This window comes from Hydra viridissima, unplaced genomic scaffold, assembly GCF_058129835.1.
Source record: "Hydra viridissima isolate aposymbiotic clone 2 unplaced genomic scaffold, HvirCarnegie_v1 scaffold_5, whole genome shotgun sequence".
Lineage (NCBI taxonomy): Eukaryota > Metazoa > Cnidaria > Hydrozoa > Anthoathecata > Hydridae > Hydra > Hydra viridissima.
In genome coordinates this window covers 19,059,540-19,083,706 of record NW_028324304.1, presented here as the reverse complement: position 1 = coordinate 19,083,706, position 24,167 = coordinate 19,059,540, and the positions used below count along the sequence as shown (strand labels likewise).

The window sequence follows — 24,167 nt, the reverse complement described above, 5'->3', positions numbered from 1 at the left end:
TTTCTCTTCGTCTGGTGTTGGTAAAATCGTAAAAATTGATGGAATAATGGACGCGAAACATTATATTGACATTTTAAACAATTGCTATTTGCCTAGTTTACGAGGATGGCGAAAGCAAATTCGTTCGACACTTTTTATGCAAGACAATGATTCAAAGCACAAGGCAAAAATTACATTAGAGTTCCTAAATTCGAAGAAATTTAAGATTCTAGAGTAGCCTGCGCAAAGTCCCGATCTTAACCCGATCGAGAATCTTTGGTCTATTGTGAAGAATCGAGTTTATAATTATGAAACAAGAGCAGCCAGTCGACAAGAATTATGGGAACGAGTTGAGTATGTTTGGAGTTCGATAACTGTTGAAGAATGCAAGAAGTTGATTGGTAGCATGCCTGCGAGAATTGCAGCAGTCATTAGAAGTCGTGGAGGCTACACAAAGTATTAATTTCGCATTAAAATTAATAATAGCATAAATCGCGACAAAACTGTTTACATCTGACATTTTGTTTCAATAAATAATTTGCTATAAACACTTCTCATTCATTTAAATTCAGGCTCAAAACATGAAACTACATTGAATTACCTTTATTTTGGTATATATATATTGATTATAAACATGTATTTCAATCATTTATTTTAAAAAAGAATATTTTTCAAAAACATGTAAACACTTTTGTCGCATACTGTATCTAATATTCGTCTTGTTTTTAAGAATTTTAGATATATATGATTGGTCACAATCGAATCTTCGAGCTACTTGACGTTGTTAAACACGGTAATGATGATCACGTACCTTTTTTAATTGGTCTATGTGCTTTTTGTCTATTTTTTTGCCTTTAGACCGCTTCCTTTTTTCGTTGTTTGCTTAAACTGTTGTCTACACGTTCTAGAGCACGATATATGGTTGCTTTCGATACTCCTTCATCTAGTAAGTGTTTTACTTTGAAGATTTTTGGCTTATCCAGATGCGAATTTCTAAATTGGCAAATGCCTTCTCTTAGGTTATTTTGCAAACTTGTTTTATACGGAGCCATTTTAATTATTATTTTAAAACTGTAATATAATATTAATAGAGTATTAAATTCCCTATAAATTTACTAATTTATTTCAATTGCATGATTATGAATAGCATACATAAATTGATTTAAATTTTATCTCATTTTTTAGTCATCAGGTTTTATATCGTTTATATATATCATTTTATATAAACGATATATATAAACAATATATAATTAATATGTAATTTTTATGTGAAGAGCTTATCGTGAAAATTTTGTCGCAAATGAAAGCAAATAGAATATTGTAGTAAAATAATATCGAGTGTATCCTCCCTTAGATTTAATTACAGCCTGAATTCTTTCAGGAACACTAGCAACCAATTTGCGGCATTCCTCGGGTGTAATTGAGTACCAAACCTCTTGTACACGAGCCCAAAGTTCATCCTTATTCTTAGGTGGAGTAGGAAAGTTGTCGACCCTTTGTTTAACTATTGCCCATAAATTTTCGAGAGGGTTAAGATCAGGGCTTTGCGCTGGCCAGTCAATAACTTTCAATTTCTTCTCGTGAAGGAATTTAATGGTCTTATCAGCCTTATGCTTGGGGTCGAGTTAAGAATCAATGTTTGCATCCTAGGTCCAACGTTGGCCGAACAGCAGTCTAAAACTATAAATATTTATAATTTGGTGTAAATTGTTTGTCAAATGCTAAGGTTTATTGTATTTTTATGCCCAAACGTAAAATATAGCATTTGGTAATAATTTAAAATAAATATTTCCTTTTAAAACGCAAGATTGGTATTTTTGGTTGGCATTATGTCGGCATATGAGATTGGGGTAACATAAACTAAAAATATGTGCTATCTGGGACTAACAGAGCAAATTTCTCAAAAAACTTCTTGCATTCCTTTCTATTGAACTGACCCCCATCATGATGGTTGCATGCTAATGTGCAGCTTCGAAGACCATTCTTTGGCACCTGGCCACACTTGAAGCAACCCCTTGAACATGTGATTTACAACTCCCAACATGAGGTGCAGTTCCACGGGTGGAATCAGGTCAAGAATCAATGATGATTCATCTCCTGGAATAATTGGTGGGTGAACAACATTTTTGATGGTTCGGGGATGTTTCTGTGCTCGTGGAGAAAAACCTAAAAAGTGAGGTTATTAGTTTTATACCTTGGCTAGTGTTAATCAACTTTTTCATAATTTTGAGATACATTCAGGTTCAATTGATGTTTGTAAAGGACAGCCTGATTTGAAAGCATCTGGAAATATTGTGATGCACTTGTTAGTATATGTACCAAGGCATAAATGGGACAAGCTATTCTTTGACAATTGGTACACTGGAATGGAATTGGTGAAAACACTTTACGATCAAGCCATAGCATGCACAGGAACAGTGCGTACAGACTCCCAAATGTCAACATGCCCACTGATGGTGAATTAAAAAAAAGAAGATAGAAGTTCAACTGCCATCAGGGTTGCTACAGTTAATAATGTTGAACTTCGTGTTGTAAAATGGTTCGATAGCAATGGTGTTGTATTGCTAACAAGTTATGAGGGGGTGAATCCAATAACCATTGTTAATTGCTGGGATAGAAAATCCAAGAGATTTGTTCAAGTCAAACAACCATCTATTGTTACTACGTACAACAAATATATTGCTGGAGTAGATCTCTTTGATGGCATGCTGAGTCTGTACAAAATCCATATTCGATTCAAAAAGTGGTATCACAAACTCATTTGGCATTTTCTTGACTTGATTGTAGTGCCAGCATGGATACTCTATTTTAGAGATATGAAAATGGTAGGAGCTTTAAAGAATGATATTCTTCAACTACAAATATTTAAACTAAATATTGCAAAATGCTCAGTCAAGTCTAATAAGGTTTCAAATAGGCGAGAACGACCATCCATTTTTGTTGACCATCTTCATAGAACAAAATAAGAGAAGGGGTCCTGTTGCAAATATAACTAGAAAAGATAATATTGGTCATTTTCCTTCTTTCGTTGATAAAAAGGATCGTTTTAAATACCCAGGGGGTATTGGAATAACAAAAGTTTTTGGTGAGAAGTATAAAGTTCATTTATGCTTTACATCTAATTCTAATTGTTTTGTAAAGTTTCACGAGTAATCTGTGAAAACTAAATTCCGTATGAATTGCTTTCGATTATATTTTGATTTTACTTGATTTTTGAATACAATAAAGAAGCAAAAAAAAAAAAAGAATTTTTATTATTTTGACTTTTGTTTGCTTTCCTAGAGTTATACAAGATTTGATCCAGGTTGAGCAAATTTAATTTTTGAATACAATTATTATGTAATTTACTGCAATTTTGAATTCTTGAGTAAGTTTGTGGCTAATTTATGATAATAACTTCTTTTGATACATTATTCTTCGGCAGTGTAATTGTTTTAAATTTTTATCATCACTGCATAGTGTTGCTTTAAAGCAAAAAAGCCCAAAAAACAATTTATGAGGTACAAACTTTTTTTTGATAACTCTTTGTTTTCTTGGACCTAAATGAACATTTTTACAGGTTTTTTAATTTTTTAAATCATATCTCCGATAAATCATGCAATATAGGGTTAAAGTGGTCCTCTAGTAAAAAAAATATTAAAAAATCAAACTTTTATTTTTGGTGTAGTTTAAAAGAAAAATTTGTTCTCTTTCAGAAAATATATACTTTTGCAATTATTTTTAAGTTAAATGTTTTCAAAATTTACATATTTTAAAGACATGCATAAAATTTTTCCCTTAGCAACAATGCTTATGTTTGTGGCCAAAATTGTAATAAAAACTTTATAATGAAAACTAAAATTTATAATAAAAACTTTCTTGAGAAAGCAGAAACTTAAGCTCTGATATTGTGTAAACCGAGCTTTAAAATATACGGAACTTCAATATTAACATCTGACAAAACTGTTTGTTTTGTTAGTGAAGCATGGTGTGTTTTGTAAGTGAAGCATGGTGTGTTTAGTTTTATCGAAAACCTTTATGTGACATTTTATCACATGACTTTGTTTAGATGGCTAATAAAAATAATAGACAAAGAAAGAAATTAAACAGAAAACTTAGTGGGAATCAACATACTAACAGAAAAATAGATTTTCTGGACAAAGCAAGTTTCGAGGATAAGAAAAACAATCCATCTTTTTCCTTATGTAAAAAATCTACTATTACTCCTAATGAAAGCAACTGTACTTTATTTATTGAGCTACAAATATTTAGAAGTGTTATTGATATGATTGGTATTTGTCCTGATTGCACCTTAAAAATTACTTTAAAACTCAAATAAAAAAACACCAAGGATTTGCTAACAATATGTGTTTAATATGTTATAAATATAATTGGACATATGATTTTTACACTTCATTGTTTATTTCAAAAAACGATAACGCTGAACTTCGTTAAAAAGCTGGAAAAAAAAATTTTGATATTAATACTCGTTTGGTTAATGCTTTTCGTCAAATTGGTCATGATTTCAATTCCATTGAAAAGTTTTCAACTCTTAATAATATGCCCTCATCAATGTCAAAAAATGCCTGCAGTTATATTAATAAATCTGTTTAACAAGCATATGCAGACTGAGGTTATGAAAGCATAAAAAAAGCAGCTAAGGAAGTGAGACAGATTATAAAACCTGATTCAAATGCAGCTGAACTATTTGAAAGTGAAAAAGCAATTGATATATCATGGCAAAAAAGAGGGTATACTTCTTTGAATGGAGTAACTATTGGCATACATCATGAAATCAAAAGGTTTTGAATGATCAGGTTTTTTCCAAATTTTGTTTTGGTTGTTCAAAGTGGGAAGATAAGTTTGGATTAGATGAATATATTGATTGGAAAACAAAACATATATACCAAATTAATCATATGAAATCCTCAGGGTCAATAGAATCCCAAGGCGCAGTTACCATCTTTGCAAGTTCGATTGAAAAATATAAATTGAGATATATGCACTTTATTGGAGATGGTGACTCAGGTTCCTTTAAAAGAGTGTTAGATTTAAAACCATATGGTGAAATTGCAGCCAAAAATTGGAATGATTAGGACATGTACAAAAGAGACTTGTAACACAATTGAGAAAGCTTCGCAGTGATATGAAATCTATAAAACTTGCCGGTGGAAACAATATAATTGGAAAGGGAAGATTGACTATAGACTCATTAACAAAATGCAAAACTATTTTGGAATGGCAATCAGACAAAATCTTGGCCAATTGTATGCTATGTAGAAATCAGTTTTAGCGATTCTTCGGCACTTCATGGACATTAAAAATCTTGACGTTAAGCACCAGTTTTGTCCTAAATATGCAACTTCATGGTGCAAATACCAAGTTGATAAAGTATCAGGAATGTCTAAATACAATTCAACAGATGTTATTCCTGAAGTTGTTAAAAAAGAAATTGAAAAGATTTTTATTGATTTGAGTAGTGATGAGCTTTTGTCGTGATGCGTAGAAGGCACGAATCAAAATGGTAACAAAGCATCTCTGACGCAAACGCCCAAAAAACATTTTCGTTTCAAAAAATGTATTAGAAATGGGTACATTTTCATCAGTAGCAAGCTTTAATGACGGATTTTTAGCTCTAGCTAATGTCTTAAAGAATCTTCATCTAACACCAGGGAAATATTTTATTGATCGTGCTTTAGTATTTGATAGTAAAATAGTAAAAAATTTACAAATAAAATCAACGGATACAGTAAAGAACAAAAGAAAAAAGTTAAGAGCTATAAGGAAAAAATTTATTGAAAAAGAATAATACCAGGAAGGAGGAGAAAGTTATTCTAAAGGATCATTTTAAGTTTTTTTATTTTATTTTGTTAGTTTTCTGTCTGTGATATTTCAGACTTCAAACACACATATCTTAGCTTCTATAAATTTTTTTTTAATGAAATTTTCAGGGTTTGTTCATCTGTATATAAGTTAGTATGTGAACCAAAACCTAAATTATTCTTTGAGTATTTTAGGAAAAATGGGATGGTTTTTATTGAATTTTACCTCTTTTTTAATTTCCCCAAATACGTTCAGCTGCCATTATGGATGTAAAAAAAGTTGTTTTTATTGGTTCACATACTAATTTCATATATATCCTGCATGCAAACCAAATTTTATGCAAAATGAATATACAGATAGCTCGAACTCTTTGTTTTAAGAAGGTAAAATTTAGAGCACTTTTTTGCTGATTCAGCGTTAAAAAGCGTATATAATCTAAAAAAAAAAATTTTTTTTTTTCGTAATATAAATATAACTTCTTTATGTTGAAAAATAAAAAATAAACTTTCCAACAAATTGTATATTTTGCTAGACGACCACCTTAAAGAATACTTGATAAACAAGATTGTTTCTAAGCGCCCAACAACAAGACTCTGGTTTTAAGTCTTCTTCAACATTCAGGAGAAACCTGTAAATGCAGTTCAGAATGATGATGCAATGGAAGTTGAGGATTAATTATTGAATGAGCTGCGATTTCCGAAAAACGACCTTGAATCATCCATTAACATGGATTCTCCTCCTCTGATTTGTGAGCTAAAAATTTATTTTTAATTGCCTAGCGCTGATGAAAATACGTGTTCATTAGTTTGATATAAGATTCATGAACACAAGGTACCCTTCCTCTCCGGAATAGCAAGAGGATTCTTGGGAATTCCAGCTACTTCTGCATCCTCAGAACAAGCATTCTCTAAAGCTGGACAAGTTGTATTACAGTGTATATTCATTAAAGGGAACTATTCCAGGCTGTCACCATTTGTTGAGAAATGGTTTTTGTGTAAAATTGACCTGAATGAAAAAGAATCTGAAAAAGTTCCTTCATCTCCAGAATGTGAAACACAGACATATGCTTGACCTGTACAATCACAGGCCGGATTTTGCAGGAAGAAGGCTTTACAATCTTTAAAGAAAAAGAAAAAAAACATCAAAGAAGTCAGCCCAAGGCTGCTTGAAAACACGCCTGATGATGAAGGAGACCTTTGAATTAAGAACTTCATGGCCAGCTTTGACAGGAAAATGATTAACAAAATTTAAGGAAAATAGGAAAATGCACTCAATAGTTACTTTAAAATTTTATTTATATTTATTACAGTTAATGTTAATAAATAATAAACTGAAATTAATATTTATGTCTAATTACATTAGTGGCAGTAACCTTTTGATGTAATTATTAAAATAGGATTCAAATTTCATAAATAGACTTTTTTGCGGAATAACCTTTAAATGAAATATATGTGACAAAGAGAATCTGGCATATTAATTTAATTAACACGGGCATTGGTATATGTCAATGCCATTTTATTTTATGCTAATTTTGACATATATCAATCAGAGGCGTGGCAAGGCAGGGGTGGATTGGGCGGTCGCCCTGGGCGCCACTCTGGGGCGGGGATGCCAAAGAGGCGAAAAAATTATAAAAGTAAGTGAGTTCACAACTCTGACCCAGAGCCAACAACAGCTCAGTGAATAACAGCAACACAGCTGAATTAAAGATCAAGTTCAAGAACAAGAGCGAGTCAGCCAGAACCCGAACCACCAGTAACAAGCAACCCCAAGAAAATCTAAAATAATCCCAAACCTCAGATCTTCTAAATGTGCTGACGTCTCTGAAAGTAGCCATGTTTTATTTTTATTTTTTAAGTCTTATTTTTTTTCAAAACGTAAATAAACAGTGGTTAAACGGTTACTGTTCATTTAATTTTTAATGGGAAAAAACTGACACATTCTGAATTGCAATGGTTTTACACGTGACATTATTCTGTTTGGAATTTTAGAGTGGTCAGACAAACACTGTTTTTCTAAAATTTAAATAGCTAAAAATAAATCAAAAAGAAAAGAACATTGTTTTTAGAAAATGTAATAAATTTTAAAACATAATAAATTTTAAAACTGTATTTATCGAAATGACCATGAAGGCATTTTTTCTGAAAGTTCGAGCTTTTAAGAGGAAAATGCTCAGTACTGAAAGTTAAAATTTTGGTTTAAAGTTCGAACGCTCGAACTCGAACACATTTGAGCTAGCATTACATACATAAGTATTAGTAATAAAAACTTAACCTAAAATTACGATGAAACTTATGAGTTTTTAATATAAATATTTAAATATAAATCAATATGAAATACAAACATTTCAGCTAAACTAAATTTATCATTTTGAAATGTAAGTGTTAATATCATATTAAAACTGAGTTATACAATTTTGAGAGTTTGCATATTCTAAAATGACATAGTTTCAACACTTAAGGTGGTGCAGGAGAAAAAATTTTTGAAAATTTCAAAAACTATTTTTTTGAAAACATTAGAGTGTTTTTTTCATGGAAACCTTGTGTGATATAAAAAATCTTATGCTTTCAAGCAAAATTTGCCCTTCTAGATAAAACTGTTTAAATTCTTTGGCCATAAGATTATTTTTGATGTATCTTAGGATTGAAACTTGATCTATACAACTAGTTTTCATCTTAAGGCTTCTTATTTTTTTCTTTTTTAAACATTTTTGGTTTATTTAGTCTTTAAGCTATACACTGAAGCCCCTAAAACTGTTCAAAGCTTTTAAACAAAGGTTGTGTTATTGATTCTTATTTTCCTTTAGTTGAAAAAACATGAATATTTTCAATTAATTAAACTATCATTACTTTAAACTAGCAAAAATCAACCCGTAACACGGATTATGGTCGGTCTGTCACTTAATTTATAGTAACTGTTTTCCACTATTTAAAGTTGCGAAACCTTAACCGATACCCTTTCAGAAAAACGCATTCAAATTGAAAAAATTGAACCATCTGTAAAATTAAAATAAAAAGTATGCGGAGATATAATAACACTTTATCATGCTTTAAATAGACGAAAAAATAAGGCTATACTCTTGTTATATTTTTTATAACATGAACTTTAATTAATAAGATTAATATTAAGCGAACGTAAATTATACATGATTTATTAATTTTTTGGTATCCCCTTGATACATTTTTCTTTAAACAGGAAATTGTCTTTAAAACGTTAAATGCACACAACCAAATAAATTTATTAAAAATAACTGACCATTACTATATACGGCACTAATCTGACCACTTTTATATATATGTCCTCTGTTTCAATAGCTTTTAGTAAACGGTAATTTACTACCATTTACTAAAAATTCCATTTGTTACTCGAAATTTAATTCTCTTAAATATTTTGACACTAATAAAGGACCTTCCTTCCCCGTTTTTACCTTAATGGTGGTCAGGAGAATAGTTATTTTTATTAAGAGTAGTCAAGTTTTTGATGAAGACCTTTTACCAGAATAATGAAATGTAAAACAATGATTTACGTGTATAAGAATTTTTTCTTTTTAATATTTAGAAGAATTTTTTCTTACCTTAAAAGTGTTGCAAATGCAAACTAAGCTAATTAATTAGTTAAAAAATTTATAAAATTTAAATAACTCGATATTTGAAAAATGCACTAAACTACAATATTCACCACCCATTTAAAAAGATTCCCTAAATTACTACAGCGAATTATTAGGCTTAAAATAGAGAAAATTTAAAAAAAACTGAACTAATTGCATACATTTATATCATTTTAACTGACCAAAATTTATAATAAAAGGTAATCAGGTTTTTTTTTATAAATCGTATAAATGCGTCAATCGTAAATCCTAAAGAAAAATAATGGAATTATGATACTATAATTACAACAACAAAAAAAAACAAAAGTAAAACACCACATAAAAACTGAAAATCGATTTACCTATTTATAGTTAATATGAACATTTATCGAAAATGTAACCATAAAGTCTGTTTCGAAGTACAAAAGGATTAACAATACTATATACATATATATATATATATATATATATATATATATATATATATATATATATATATATATATATATATATATATATATATATATATATAAGAGCAGTTTACGTCTACACGAAATGTGAAAGTTTGCTATATTAGGTCTACATATAACTAAGGGCGACATATTTCGTGTAGACCTTAATTCAAGCATAATTTTTCTGACTAATTTTTTTTAGCTGATACTTTTTTCACAATCTGCGTGGTTTTCTTTGATCATTTATAGAGTTTCCATTTAATATTTTTGTTTTTTATTTAAAATTTCGCTAAAAACCAGCGTTTTATTATTAAGCATGTATATCGTACAAATCCTTAAAAGTGAAGATTAGGCCTACACGAATATTTATAACAATTATTTATGTTATTTAAGTCTATATCAAAAAAGTAAAAACTGTTTAATAAAGACTTTTAGAATACTTATTTAAAAAATATTTTGTTTTGTCTTGAAAACGAGTGTGTATCGAAATAAACAAGATATACATTTTCTTACGCCAAAAAAAATTCAATTTGGCACGGAATCAAAGTTACGTCATTTCATAATTTAAAAGTAATGCGTAGATTTTTAAGTAATGAAAATCTTTTTTAAATTAGTTTTTTTAAACAATATTATGCTATATCAATGTAAACAATATTAGTTATACCAATTCAATAACTATCAAGGTTTCTATATAAATCTATCCACATCATCATAGTTTCTTTACATTTTTACCGCGCTTAACAAGAAATGATGCTTGCAATGGACACTTCCTTGTATACTTAAAAACTGTGTTTAACTTAACACCAACCTGTTATTTCTCAACAAAATAATGCAATAACTTCATCCAATGCTACATATTTGTTCTATTGTACTTCAATAAGAATATAATGCTGCGATATCGATATTATTTTGCAATGATGTCGCCTTAAACTGCATATAATTTCGAATACTTCAAATTTGAGATTAGGCTACTAATATACATTCGATTAGATAGTCGAAATTTTTGATGAATGAAAAGTAATATATATAAATAAAACATGATGAATAATAGATAAATTACAATAGGAATAAATAATAAATATAGAATAAATATATTGAATATACTATGTAAAAATATATGCACAATATGCAAAATGGTAAGAAGTATAAATTTATAAAATACGATATATGTATGCAAATCATAATGAATACATGATGTATATCATCAATACAAATCAAATAAATATATATATTACGAATATAAAACAATTTAAAAAAAAATGTTAAAAATTGGAGATTAGGTCTACACGGAACTAACAATATTTTACAGCGTGTCGCCTTAAACTGCATATATACTTTCGAGTATCTAATATTGCAGATTAGGTCTACACGAAATCATTTGAACAACTTACATACTTTCAAGTAATTATTTGAAAGAAATAAAAGAAAAAGTATAAATAAAATACAATAAACAATAAATAAAGTATAATAAATAAAGTATAATGAATACATATAACAAATGATAAATATAGTAAATGATAAAAAAATATGATGAAAACTCAAAGAAAAATAATATAATATAGAAATATATAATAAATATGCCATATAAAAACAAATTATTTTGTGAATTAAATTAGATGCAAATAATTATACTATATGCTATATATTATAGACACAAATCAAATAAAAATGTATATTACGAACATAAAACAATTTAAAAAAAAAAGTTTAAAATTGAAGATTAGGTCTACACGGAACTAACAAATTATTTACAGCTTGTCGCCTTAAACTGCATATATACTTTCGAGTACTTAAAAATGGAGATAAGGTCTACACGAATTTTATACATTTTACAGCGTGTCGCCTTAAACTGCATATATACTTTCGAGTATCTAATATTGCAGATTAGGTCTACACGAAATCAATTGAACAACTTATATATTTTCAAGTAATTATTCGAAAGAAATAAAAGATAAAGTATAAATAAAATACAATAAACAATATATAAAGTTAGGGTGGCCTTCGATTTTTTTCAAAAAAAAACGGGAAAATTAGCAAAAAATACGGGATTTTTGCTAAAAATACGGGACATTAGCTAAAAAAATTTTATTGTAAATATATTGAAGCAAAAAGTAGTTTTTAATTTGTTTTTCAAAATATTTTAAATTTTGTAGTTATTTTTAAAAAGTTCCTCAACATTTTCAGATATAATTTATTTCTTAATGAATGACAAAAGTGCGTTTAAGTAAAAAAAATTGAGAATGCAATCTCAAGTACAACGTTATTGTGCTGCAAAAAAAATTTTTTTTTGTCTAATTTAAAATTTAATTTAATGGCTGAGAAATTCAATAATAACTGTGAGATATTTTTTCAAATAAATTAAGTTTTAAAAATAAATTTACTTTTACTTTATATATTTTTCTTTTGAAATAACATTATTAAGGAAGGAAACATTTCCCTTAATTAGATTATGAAAATGTAAGCATTTTAATTTAGATTTGTAATTAATTGTTGTCAATGAATCAACTGTCTAATATCAAGTCGATTTTTACATTTGCTACTTTGATACAACATCAAAACTGTTCCTTGACTAATTTATTTGATGAAAACATTATTTTAGTGAGACAAAAGAAGTTTAATTTATAAAACAATATTTTGATTTAATAAAATGACAAATTTAGTTTTTCAAATAGAAATGTTTGACAACATCATTATTTGCAAATTGATTTTAAAAAAAAACGTTAAAATTTTCATTAAAAATTCAAAAGTGAAATTTGTACTAATTAATTTAAAAATACGGGACAAATGTGGTCAAATAAAGGACACGGGACATTTTGTAAAAATACGAGACTGTCCTGGCTAAATACTGTGAGGAAGCTAATTCTAAGTAAAACAAGATGTCGTTAATAAAAATAAAACCACCTAAAGCCATTAATTAATAATTTACACAATAACGAATAAAAAATGAAAAGACGCCAACGCCCGAAGCATTGGAACCAATACAAAAAGGGAGATACAAAACAGAAGAATGAGTTGGAGTAGGAATCAGAGAAGAATTAGTTGGGTTTAGTCGGTAAATGAGAGTCAGTCAGTGGTCAGTCAGGAGTTAGTTAAGAGATACGTAAGGAGGGGATACAAGACTCAACTTCAAGAATTACGAAGAGAAGAGTTGGTACAAAGTTTTAGGTTCTTCGGAATATAAGTAGACCGGAGGTTTGATTTGATAAAAGGAGTTTAGAAGAATAAGTATTTATATAATTTTCAAGTGTAGAGATTTCAATAACGATTACGGTATATTAAAGAAAAAGGACTGTTATTATTAGAGTTAAAAGAAAAGTGTGCACGTAAAGAAAAGTACGCGTGTTAACAAGAATAAGTCAGAGTGCTACACAGAACCAAGAGGCTTCCCCATATCCCCACACATTTTTAACCCGAACCTCCTAACCTATGCGAAATACCAAAACCCCATCCCCATTCCCTAAAATATACCCATAAGTAAATTATAAAAAGCCCCACCTCACAATACTCGCAGATGGCCACCCTAAATAATGTATAATAAATAAAGTATAATAAATACAAATATAATAAATGATAAATAAATATAAGGAAAACTCAATGAAAAATCTAATATAGAAATATATAATAAATATACTATATATATAAACAAGCATATTTTATGGATTAAATTAGATGTAAGTAAATATACCATATATTATACATTATAATTACTAATGAAATAAAGATATACAATCCGAATATAATACAATAAAAAAAATGTTTAAAATTGGAGATTAGATCTACACGGAACTAACAATATTTTACAGCTTGTCGCCTTAAACTGCATATATATACTTTCGAGTACTTAAAAATATAAGGTCTACACGAATTTTGTAAATTTTTACACGGTGTTGTCTTCAAAAGCATATACACTTTTGAGCAATTGAAATTGGAGATTAACGTCACACAATATAAATAAAATTTTAAAGCGACTCGTCCTTAAATTGCATATATATTTTGAGCGTTTCAAGTTGCAGATAAGGGCTACACGAAATGAGTTTGTAATATCCTACAGCGATATTCGAAATAATTTCTTAGCTGACTTTAAATAAGAAATGATAAAATCAATCTAAATTTAAAGAATCACGCATATTAACAAACGAAACAAAACTACATGAAAAACTCATCGAAAACAAAGACATTTTTATATGCTAGGTTTTATGTGGAAAACTGAATCAGAGCTAAGGCTAATCTCATTAGATAAATGGTGGATCCGAAATGTATTCATACTCAGTATTAGAAATATGCTCACAATTTAAATTTTTGAAAATTTTTTACTATTAATTATATTTATAATGATGATGGGATTTATTTAACTGTTCTATTTTTTAATGGTGTTCTAAAAACTTTCAAACTGCGAAACATTTTATAAAATTCCACTCTAAAGTAGCTAGCTACTTAAAAAAATAATAAAAAAAATATCGTTGTTATTGTAAAGGAAGGAAACTTAATCATAATGAGATTTCGAAAAAAAAACTTCGAATGAACTAAGAATGAAATTACCTTTTGAAGTTTTATTGAAACACTTTTGTAATCATTTGTTCCGATAAGATATTTATGTTCTAATTTTCATTATTAATCTGTATTTTTTTAGAAGAGTATAGTTTATTTTTTTAGTAGTAATCTGCGCACTGATGTACAATGATGCAATTACAGATGATACTGAATTTCAGTAATGCAATTACAGATGACAAAGAAAAGGCAATTTCGTTAATTTATTATTATATACAAAATATAGTGTAATTTCGGTGAACTATATAGAGAATGTCAAGTTATAAATGGCGTCTTTTTTTATAAATAATATCCGTTTGTAAATATTATTTAATTTAAATTGGTACAAATACGTGCAGAAAGTGTTTTTAGACTCCAAATGTAGAAAGTCTATAACGAAACAAAATCACGACAAATTTCAAACGAAAACTTTTCTTATAAATCAAGTTAAAAAATCTATAATTTCCAATAAGAAAGGACAATTTATAATTTTCAAAAACAAGTGACGGGAATTACACTAAAATATTCTTTAATGCGAAAAAATAATTTTAAACTTAATCATGAAGATGTTATCAAACCTGTTTCAGAAATTTGCAATACTTAAGGCGCAACTGTTGCACTTAGTATTCAATACATAAATGTTACTAAATATAATTATACCTCGGTAAAAAATATTCTAGAGAAAGAAAGAGTTTTAGACAATTTAGTGAAACATGGAAAACTTATTTTCAGAAACTATTTCATAAGGGATAGTATTTCAGTTTTTTAGTTGAATACATTTTGAATAGATTTGAATTATAATGTAGTAGCAGCTGCATTATAAAAAAAATCTATTCTAATAAAGAAAAAAACAATAAAGCTATCATTTTATTTTTATCAAGAAAAAATTTAGAAAGTAAAGCAGAATGTCAAGCTTGAAATTATGCTGTGGATAAAAATGTAATATCAAATGTGAAAACAAGGCGTTCAGTTGAACATAACAACTTTAACCCTCTCTCTCTCTCTCTCTCTCTCTCTCTCTCTCTCTCTCTCTCTCTCTCTCTCTCTCTCTCTCTCTCTCTCTCTCTCTCTCTCATGAGTTCTTAAATAGATTTAGATAAATTGCGCGTTCAAATGAACAAACCCAAAAACGTAGCATTTTTATGATGAGTTTTTTATATTTAAGTTTTACTTTTCACAATAAAAAAAAACTAAGTTTTATTTTGTTTAAAGCCGTAATAGTTTAAATGAATACTTTTATACATTTAGCTATGCTAAATTTTTATCAATATTCCATCAGAATTGATTAGAGCGGCTTCCGCACATAGAGATTTCCAGGTTTATTAAATTTTTATTTTTACGGGAAGCTAATTTCCTCTTACAGTAGTTTTTACTTATGTATAGAAAAAGCTAACTATCAATTCCAGGATTTTATTTGCTTCTGTATAAGCAACTATGCTTTTTCGTGTCGCGCTTCAACTTCTATGAGTATTATTATTTAATTAATGTTTTCATTCTCTCCCTACCTGCCCCCGTGTTTTAAGACAATCAAAAAAATGAGAGTGTAAATGATAAGCTGAATGGCGAAACATAGAGTTCACACGAAAATAGAGTTCACGCGAAATATAGAGTTCACACGAAAAATAATAATTATGAATATATGGAAAATCACGTAGTTATTAAACATCTCCGTAATAGAGAAGTTTAATTAAAATCCATAGTTACAATGTCAAGTTCAAGGTAAAAAGAATTGGGAAACAGCTACCTGGAATATGTTACTTATGAATGCTAACATGGGCGCCAGCAGGATTTTTTACAAGGGGGGGAGGGGGGGGGGGGCAAAACAAAATTTAACAGTGATATTTCAAAAACTACATAAATGTATCAATTTATCAAGTCATTTTATAAGACCACTGATTGGAGAACTTGGAGTGGGTAAATCTCGTTTAGCATTTGATATATGCAAGCGTTTATTTTCAGATACACTCCCATACTATAAAACTAAAGGCCAGTGGTGGGACCTTTTTAATAATGAACCCTGTGTTATATGGGATGATTATAGAGGTGATTGTTACGAGGCTCAAGAGTTGTTTAAGCTTTGTGATAGATATGATTACAAAGTACAGATTAAGGGTGGGTTAATGAATTTTAATAGTAAAATTATTATATTTACTTCTAATATTGATAGTGTTTATCTCTATAGAGATGCGATAGGGTTACCCCTTGAGCGTAGACTTGACATTAAGCATAGGATTGTAATGTATGATGGTGATGATGTAAAATTTTATGATTGTAAAATGAATGATTCATAGTGCTTTATTTGAATTAACCATACAAACTTATTTTGATTTTTGTAATGAAGATTATGAAAGAATACGAAATGTATAATTTTTTTTGAAATATGTTTACTAATTTAAACCAACAACATCAATGTTTTTAAATTGTAGATAAGCTGTTAATTGATATGATAAACCGTCATTACTGCAATCTTCTCAATGGCCAGAATGTAGGACCGAAAAATCTTATTATTTCCATTTTCTTCGCAATGGAACCATTGAATGAATTTTTTTCAAAAAGTTTTTAATCAATTAAAAGCTGCCTGATCAGGCAGCTTTTAATTGATTAAAAATCAACTTAAAATATTGTGAATTTCAAATTAATTTCAACTGCGTGCAAATGGGTCGAAAATCAGTTTCTAGTGACGTCAAATGGCAAGTTATTGGTATGGCGCGGACAAAAAATCACACAAACGTTCAAATAGGCAAAATACTTAACATTTCTGAATATTGCATTAGAAAAACTATCAAAACCTGGGAACTTACCAAGGACGTCTCCGACATGCCGCGTACTGGGAGACCATCCAAACTCAGCAACCGTGACAAAAATGGTATATTTTGAATGAGCAGAGAAAACCCCAGACTCAGCTACAAAAAGCTAGCACAAATCTTCAATGAGTCAAAAAATAATCCGAAAGTTAGCAGAGAGCTCGTGAGACGAATATTATTGGACAAAGGTATTGGAACGTACGTAGCTGCTAAAAAACCTATTCTTTCAATCACGGATAAACGTAAACGAAGAGTGTGGTCCAAAGAAAGGCTGGACTGGTCTGTAGAACAGTGGGCAAAAGTTATTTGGAGTGATGAAGCTAACTTTCAAGTTGTAAACCGCAAGGGAAGAATCTATGTCAAAAGATTTGCAAATGAGAAATATTCAGACAGGTTTTTGAAACATCGTCGACAAGGCGGTGGAGGTTCGGTTGGCATCTGGGGATGTTTTTCTCACAAAGGTATAGGCTTCTGTGAGCTGTATGAAGGTCGAATTAATCAATATACCTACAAGAACACATTGGAAACGTGTTTAGTTCCATCAATCTGACACTTGTATGGCAGAAGCAAGCAATTCATCTTTCAACAAGACGAGGCTTCAGCTCATACAGCACACTCAATCAAAGAATATTTTTTGAAAAAAAAGTTCAATGTGATGCCCTGAACTAAATACTAAAATTTTTATAACACGTTCATATTCATTTTAAAGCTAATTACTTTTTCTTTAATAAATAAAAAAAATTAAGTCGATATTATTTTACAGTTTTTCTTTATTAAACCAAATATGCTTGATAAAAATTCTGCAATCGTTTAAACTTTTGTGAATAGCTGTAGAATAAAAAATATTTACAAATGAAGGCTATAAACATTGCAAAACAATTTAGCAACCTAGTACAATAATGCTCATAACGAGTTCATACTTAGCTAAATTCTTCGTGGATCAACTTGCCAGCTTGTTCTGAAAATTATCCAAGCCCTTTTCGCTTCAAATTTCAGAAGTGAGAAACATGGTGAAAAACTGAATGCGCTTTTGAAGTAACAGAATTAGTGCCCTGTAACCTGTTTCAAAGGCACTATAGACTGATTGAAAAGATGGAAATAAATATTGCCAATTAAATGCGAACATTGTTTAACAGCTTAATAGCACAAAGGCTTTCACGTTGTCAAAAGGTTTTGAAGATTATGAGCAATTTTTTACATTTCCATTTTAGAATAGGGTAGTAAATCTACCAATATTTGGTTGCTTTTTTACAGTTGATTGACTTAATTGATCGATTATATTAAGACATTTTAAATGATCCTCCCTACCATCATTTCCAATTTTCACAAGGTTCGAGCCAACTTTTTGTTTCTGACATGAAAAACTGATAACTGCATGCAAATATTTGCAATAAACAGTAATTTTTCTGTAACATTCTGTTTCCTATATCACAGCGAAAATTTATATGGATATTTTTAATTTCAAAAAAGATTACAAAGCTTGATAATCTACAATTGTTTTTCTAAGTTGCGACTCAACTGCACTTCCACTCCCTACCCCTTCTTCAATAATAGAACTTGCTTGTATTATTTTTTTAGCACTTACGTTTAATGCTGCTTGCATTTATATAACTTTGTTATGAGATGGAGAGAAATTTGGAATTTGAACTTTTTTATCAATGCCGTTTACTTTTCTTTCAATAATTTTTTTTTAAAACGTTTATAGTTGTAAAGATTATATGACTTGATTTCTCATTACTGCTGCATTTTTAAATTTACGTTTTAGACACAAATTTAGACCAAAATATATCATGAAGTTAAAAAAAACAAACTGGAAGTGCTGTTTACAAACATTGCAATTGTAATAAGGCTATTTAACACCATTCCAGTGGCAGTTGCTCAAGTAGAAAGATTTTTTAGTGTGTTGAGAAGAATAAAATACGTGTTTAAATCAACAATGACACAAAATCGCTTAAATAACTTAGGACTTTTTTTTATTGAAGCCGGAATGAACATAAAAGTTAATTTTGAGGAAGTTATTAATTTGTTTGCAAATAGTAAGGCTCGCAAAACTCTATTATTAAATAGTGCTAACATCAGTTTTTTGTACACTTTTTCCTAACTTTAACATTTAAAGATTTAATAATTTTCATTTTTAATTTTTAGAGGCCAGAGTACGTTTCTAGAAGTCCTGGATATATGATTGATCGTTTCTCTCGGCGGCCATGGACATTAGCTTACCCAAAGTTGAAGGCTGGATAGAGTTTGAAGGTGATGAGTTTTTTTTTTTTTTTGTATGCTGCCTGCATATTAGATCTTCGGTCTCAGATGAAAACGCGTTATCATAAGGAAGTAAACAAACATTTTAGCTGTTATAAGATTTACCACATGCAGTTTCTGTGTGATAGTAGCCACTAAGTTGAATAAAAACTGCAAGATTTTTCTGTGTTACGAAATTCTATAAAGTGGCAACAATTTTTTTATAGCTTAGTCTTTTCAATAACGTGGCTATTTAAAGACTGAATAACAAGGCGACAGTTGGCGTGAGAAGAGAGATGTTCATTCTCAAGAAATCCTCTGAGATATTTTATTATGTTTTTATTATGATGATGTCTTATGTTTTAGATTATAAGAAGATAGTTTCAGATAATACTCACTGATTTTTTATTACCATTTTGTGATTTAAGCATCTTGTAAAGTTAAACTGAATCTTATAAAGATCCAATTTGTTTTTTTAAATACTGCATTTGTCTCACTGATGATATTTATTTTTTCGACACAAACTTTCCCTTAGTCCTCAAGTGTCTAGGAAACACTGGCTATTTTTAATATGATTAAACTGATCATGGTCTAAGACCTGATTCAGTGTTGTAAAACCTTAATAGAAAAACCACAAATAGTTTAAAAGTTGTTTGAGTTACGAGAAAAACATTATTTGGATTCTTGTTAAAAGAATTTCATTGCATATTTTTTTTTTCAGAATCAGTTTATTTCATTAACTATGATAAAAAGGTTTGAGTAATTACATTTTTATGTTAAGGAGAATCAACTATTGTTAAAACTGTTAAGATGTTCATTTGTTTGAACCTATTTTACCTCCATCAACAGTATGATTTAGTTACCAGGCTCCAGAAAAGAAAATTACAATGTCTCGCATACCTTATGTTATTTTGTTTCAACTCTTTAAGATTAGATCAATTAACAACGTCTCGCATACCTTATGTTATTTTGTTTTAACTCTTTTAGATTAGATCGATTAAGATCCGTTAAATTTATTTTTATAAGAAAAACTTTAAATAACAAATTTGTCTATGAATATAATCTTGTCACACCAAAACCTATACAGTATTTAAACGCACAAACGATTTCCTTTTTAATGTACTTCAGAAAATTTAATTTATCTTAAGGTGGCTCACCCCCATTAAAAATCAAAAAAAGATCTTTTTTTTTTTTGAATTATATTATTTTAAGCATTGAAGTACAAAACCATTAATTTATTTTTACTATTATATGCTTAAAAAGTAACAAAAAATACCATTATTGTGGTTAATACAGTTTCCTACTCCTTAGCAACGGCGTAAACAACAAATTTATTAATTACTTCTTGAAGGTTTCAACTTGAAGTTTTGAAGTATTTTTCAATGTTAGATCTATTATGCTTTTCCACTGTTCTGTAAAATATAATATTTCTTTAAACATATGCTCTGTATCATTAATACAATGTAATTTAACTGAAAACTATCTATTTGGATATGGCGAACAAAAGAAATAAAATTGGAAGTTTAAAATGGAAATATCAAGGAAATTGGTATACAAGGAGAGCAGAAGAAGTAAATGGTTGTAGCAGTTCCGAAGTTGACAATTTTTTCTTTATTTATAACTTTAGAATTATTAAAAATATATTTGAACAGTATATTTCTACATCTGTAGCGCCGTTAGGGGGTGGGGGGTGGGGGTGCGGGCCGCACTGAGTGACTCCATGAAGGGGTGACACCAAAAAATAATAAAAAATTTAATTTATTTTACCAAAACCTACTGAAATACACCAAAAATCTAACGAATTCTAAAATCGAATTCTAAAAACAACGAATTCTAAAAACCTGATAATTATGTAAATAGATAAATTTGAAAAATAACTGATATTTTAATGTTAATTAACAAAAATTTAACTTTTTCCGAGTATGCCGAAATTCTTCATTAATGTTTTGCTTAAAGTATTGAAGATATATTGTTCATTTTGTTTTCTTTATTAACTTTTTACTTATTTTACAAGCATTACTATATGCGGTTAAAAATGGTACAGGAATACTTTTTGTAATGTTTAATTAAATTGTTGAATTAAAATCATACTTCAAGCTTATCTGGTTTTTTTTCTTTTACATATTGTTAATTTTAACCGTTTTCAAGGGGTGACACCATCGATGTCCGCCCCGGATGTCACCCATGCTAGCTATGCCACTGTTATTCATGCAGTGAGTGTAATAGCAAGCTAACTATTTTTCATAATGAATCTATACGTATTAGATTTTAATAGCAGGTTGTTAAGCGATGGCTTAAAAATATCTGGAAAAGGAAGGTTGACCGATAAAACTATTAACATACTGTGAAAATTTGAAAATAAAAGCTTTAACCAAACTGATGATATTAACGTTTTCGTAAGAAAAACATGCTAATATAAGAAAGTCTTAAAAAAAGCGTTTTTAAAAAAACAACATAAAAACAAAAAGTTTTTTTTAATAAAAAGTTACTAAAAACTGCCACTAGCATAAGAGTTCACATTATCATTTTCCTTCTCAATGTCTAAAAAACCTTTTTTTATTGATTATATATGTTTTCTTCGTTCTTTATTTAGATCAGTCGATTTTCTTGACATATTTGATAATCGCTTTTTATCTTTTTTGAAAGCTCCTTTTTTGAAATAAACACCTCCAGAAAACCCAAGCATTTTAAAAATGCAACTTAAAAAAGAAAGTCCATCATTGTAATTTAAATAGAAGAATAAACAGATATTTCAAGAATTTTCCTTGCAGTTAAAGTAGTTTAAGGGCATTGCTGCCATATGAAACCATTAAATAATTCGTTGCAGTTTTTTGTCATCCCATGTAAACACTTTCTTAGCTTTTCATGGTTTGACAATTCGCGAGGTTAGAATTATTTTGTTCTATCTCACATTTTCAAAGTTGGGAGAAAATGAGTTATTAATTTTTGTTGGTAATAATAACCTTTAAAATACGCGTTAGTTTACAAATTTTTTTCTAAATAATTTGTTTAAACATAAATTATTTAAAGATAAGTTATTATTTCTTTAAAAATTAACGCTAAAACTTTAAACAATTTTTACTTTTAGAAAAAATCAAAAACTTTCTCCCAGCGTTTAAATTTGTAGATAGAACAAAATAATTCTAACCTCGCGAATTCTTAAAAACTAGGTTAAATTTCCACCATAATTGCCACAGGTAAATTAATTTTTTGTCCATAGCTTGTTATACCTGTAACTTTATCTGATTGGCATTTGCACCAACTGTTTTTTCCTTTTCAACAAAATTGATAATGAGTGACTTCATATGGAAAGTTTTTACAATGGTAAAGTACAGCTATTACAAAATTTCTCATACTCAATAGGTTACTTTTATTTTGTCTTTTAGCCATTCCAACAAATTTCGACGCTAATCAACTTTCTCCCACCCCCACCCCCTTCCCTTAATTTTATGATTGATTCTGACGGAGAATTTTATGCTGATTAAGAATCGTATTAAAACATGTGTCTCAAAATAATAGAAAGTGCTCTAAACTGAAGTTGAAAGTACAAAATTATAAGACAAATCCCTCATACTCGCCATCTTGGATAATGAAATTTTTTTTTTCTAAAACTTATCTTTTCAAAGTATTCACAATCTGGTTTTTTTTTATCATAATGAAGACTTCGAATAATTATTCGAAGTCTTATCGAATAATTATTCGAAGTCTATTATAATAGAACATGAGAATTCATTCACGTTTAAATTATCACACCAAAATGCTTTGACTAGGATTCTTACTTTGTTGTCCCTTAAAGTTTTTATGGAATAAGTTAAAAAATTATTATATTCATTATATTTTAAAATAAATTTTAAAACAATTATAATTATTTATTAGCAAAGTAGTGTATTTAAAACTAAAGACTTTTTTTTTTAAAACTTCAAGCTAAACCCCCGTAATAACAAAAAGGAATGTTTCAAAATAATTTTTCTGTTTCCTCATTTATCAACATGTCATCTCTTTAAAAACCAACAAACAAACGCAATAGCCCCATTGCTTAGAATCTTGCTGATTAAAAACGGCTATTTTCATGGCCTTAAAATTTCATTAAGAAAATTTTTTACAAAAAAGATTAAAGAATTCCATTTTTTTTATTCAATGAAAGTTCAACTTTTCTATTAATATTAACTTATTTATGAGGGCTGGGACTAGAATTAATCCTTGGTCCACTTCTCTTTTTAGTATACATCAACGATCTAAATAAGGCCTCGAACCTAATGAGCATTATGTTTGCAGATGATACTAATTTATTTCTATCTAACAAAGATATTAGCAAACTTTTTTTAAATATGAATAAAGAGCTTATACAAATTTCTACTTGGTTTAAATGCAATAGACTAACCTTAAACATTGACAAAACAAAGTGGATCCTTTTCCACTCCTCAACAAAAAAACGTTTTTTACCTAATAATTTACCTAAACTTTATATTGATGAAGTAGAAATAAAAAAAGATTCCGCTTTAAAGTTCCTAGGTATTTATCTTGACAAAAATATGACATGGAAAACTCATATTAATTATATATCAACTAAAGTTGCAAAAAGTATTGGAATCCTCTATAAGGCCAGAAATTATTTAAATAAAAATAATTTAAAACAACTATACTACTCATTTATTCATAGCTATGTAAGCTATGCAAATATTGCCTGGAGAAGTACAGGTAAAAGTAAGTTGCAACGTCTTTACCGCCATCAGAAACATGCAATGTGAGTAATATATTTTTTAAATCGTTTTTCAAACA

At 28.8% G+C, this 24,167-nt stretch overlaps 1 protein-coding gene and 1 pseudogene across 1 annotated transcript; both read left to right on the top strand.

The window, feature by feature from the left end:
• Window positions 1-4,027: 4,027 nt before the first annotated feature.
• LOC149889181 (uncharacterized) lies at window positions 4,028-5,809 on the top strand (annotated as a pseudogene).
• A 10,242-nt stretch (window positions 5,810-16,051) lies between these two features.
• Window positions 16,052-16,637, top strand: LOC149889180 (uncharacterized). The gene is made up of 2 exons (XM_090089199.1): window positions 16,052-16,065; window positions 16,223-16,637. The coding sequence occupies exons 1-2, from the start codon at window positions 16,052-16,054 to the stop codon at window positions 16,635-16,637; spliced, it is 429 nt and encodes a 142-aa protein (XP_089945325.1).
• The last annotated feature ends 7,530 nt before the right edge of the window (window positions 16,638-24,167 follow it).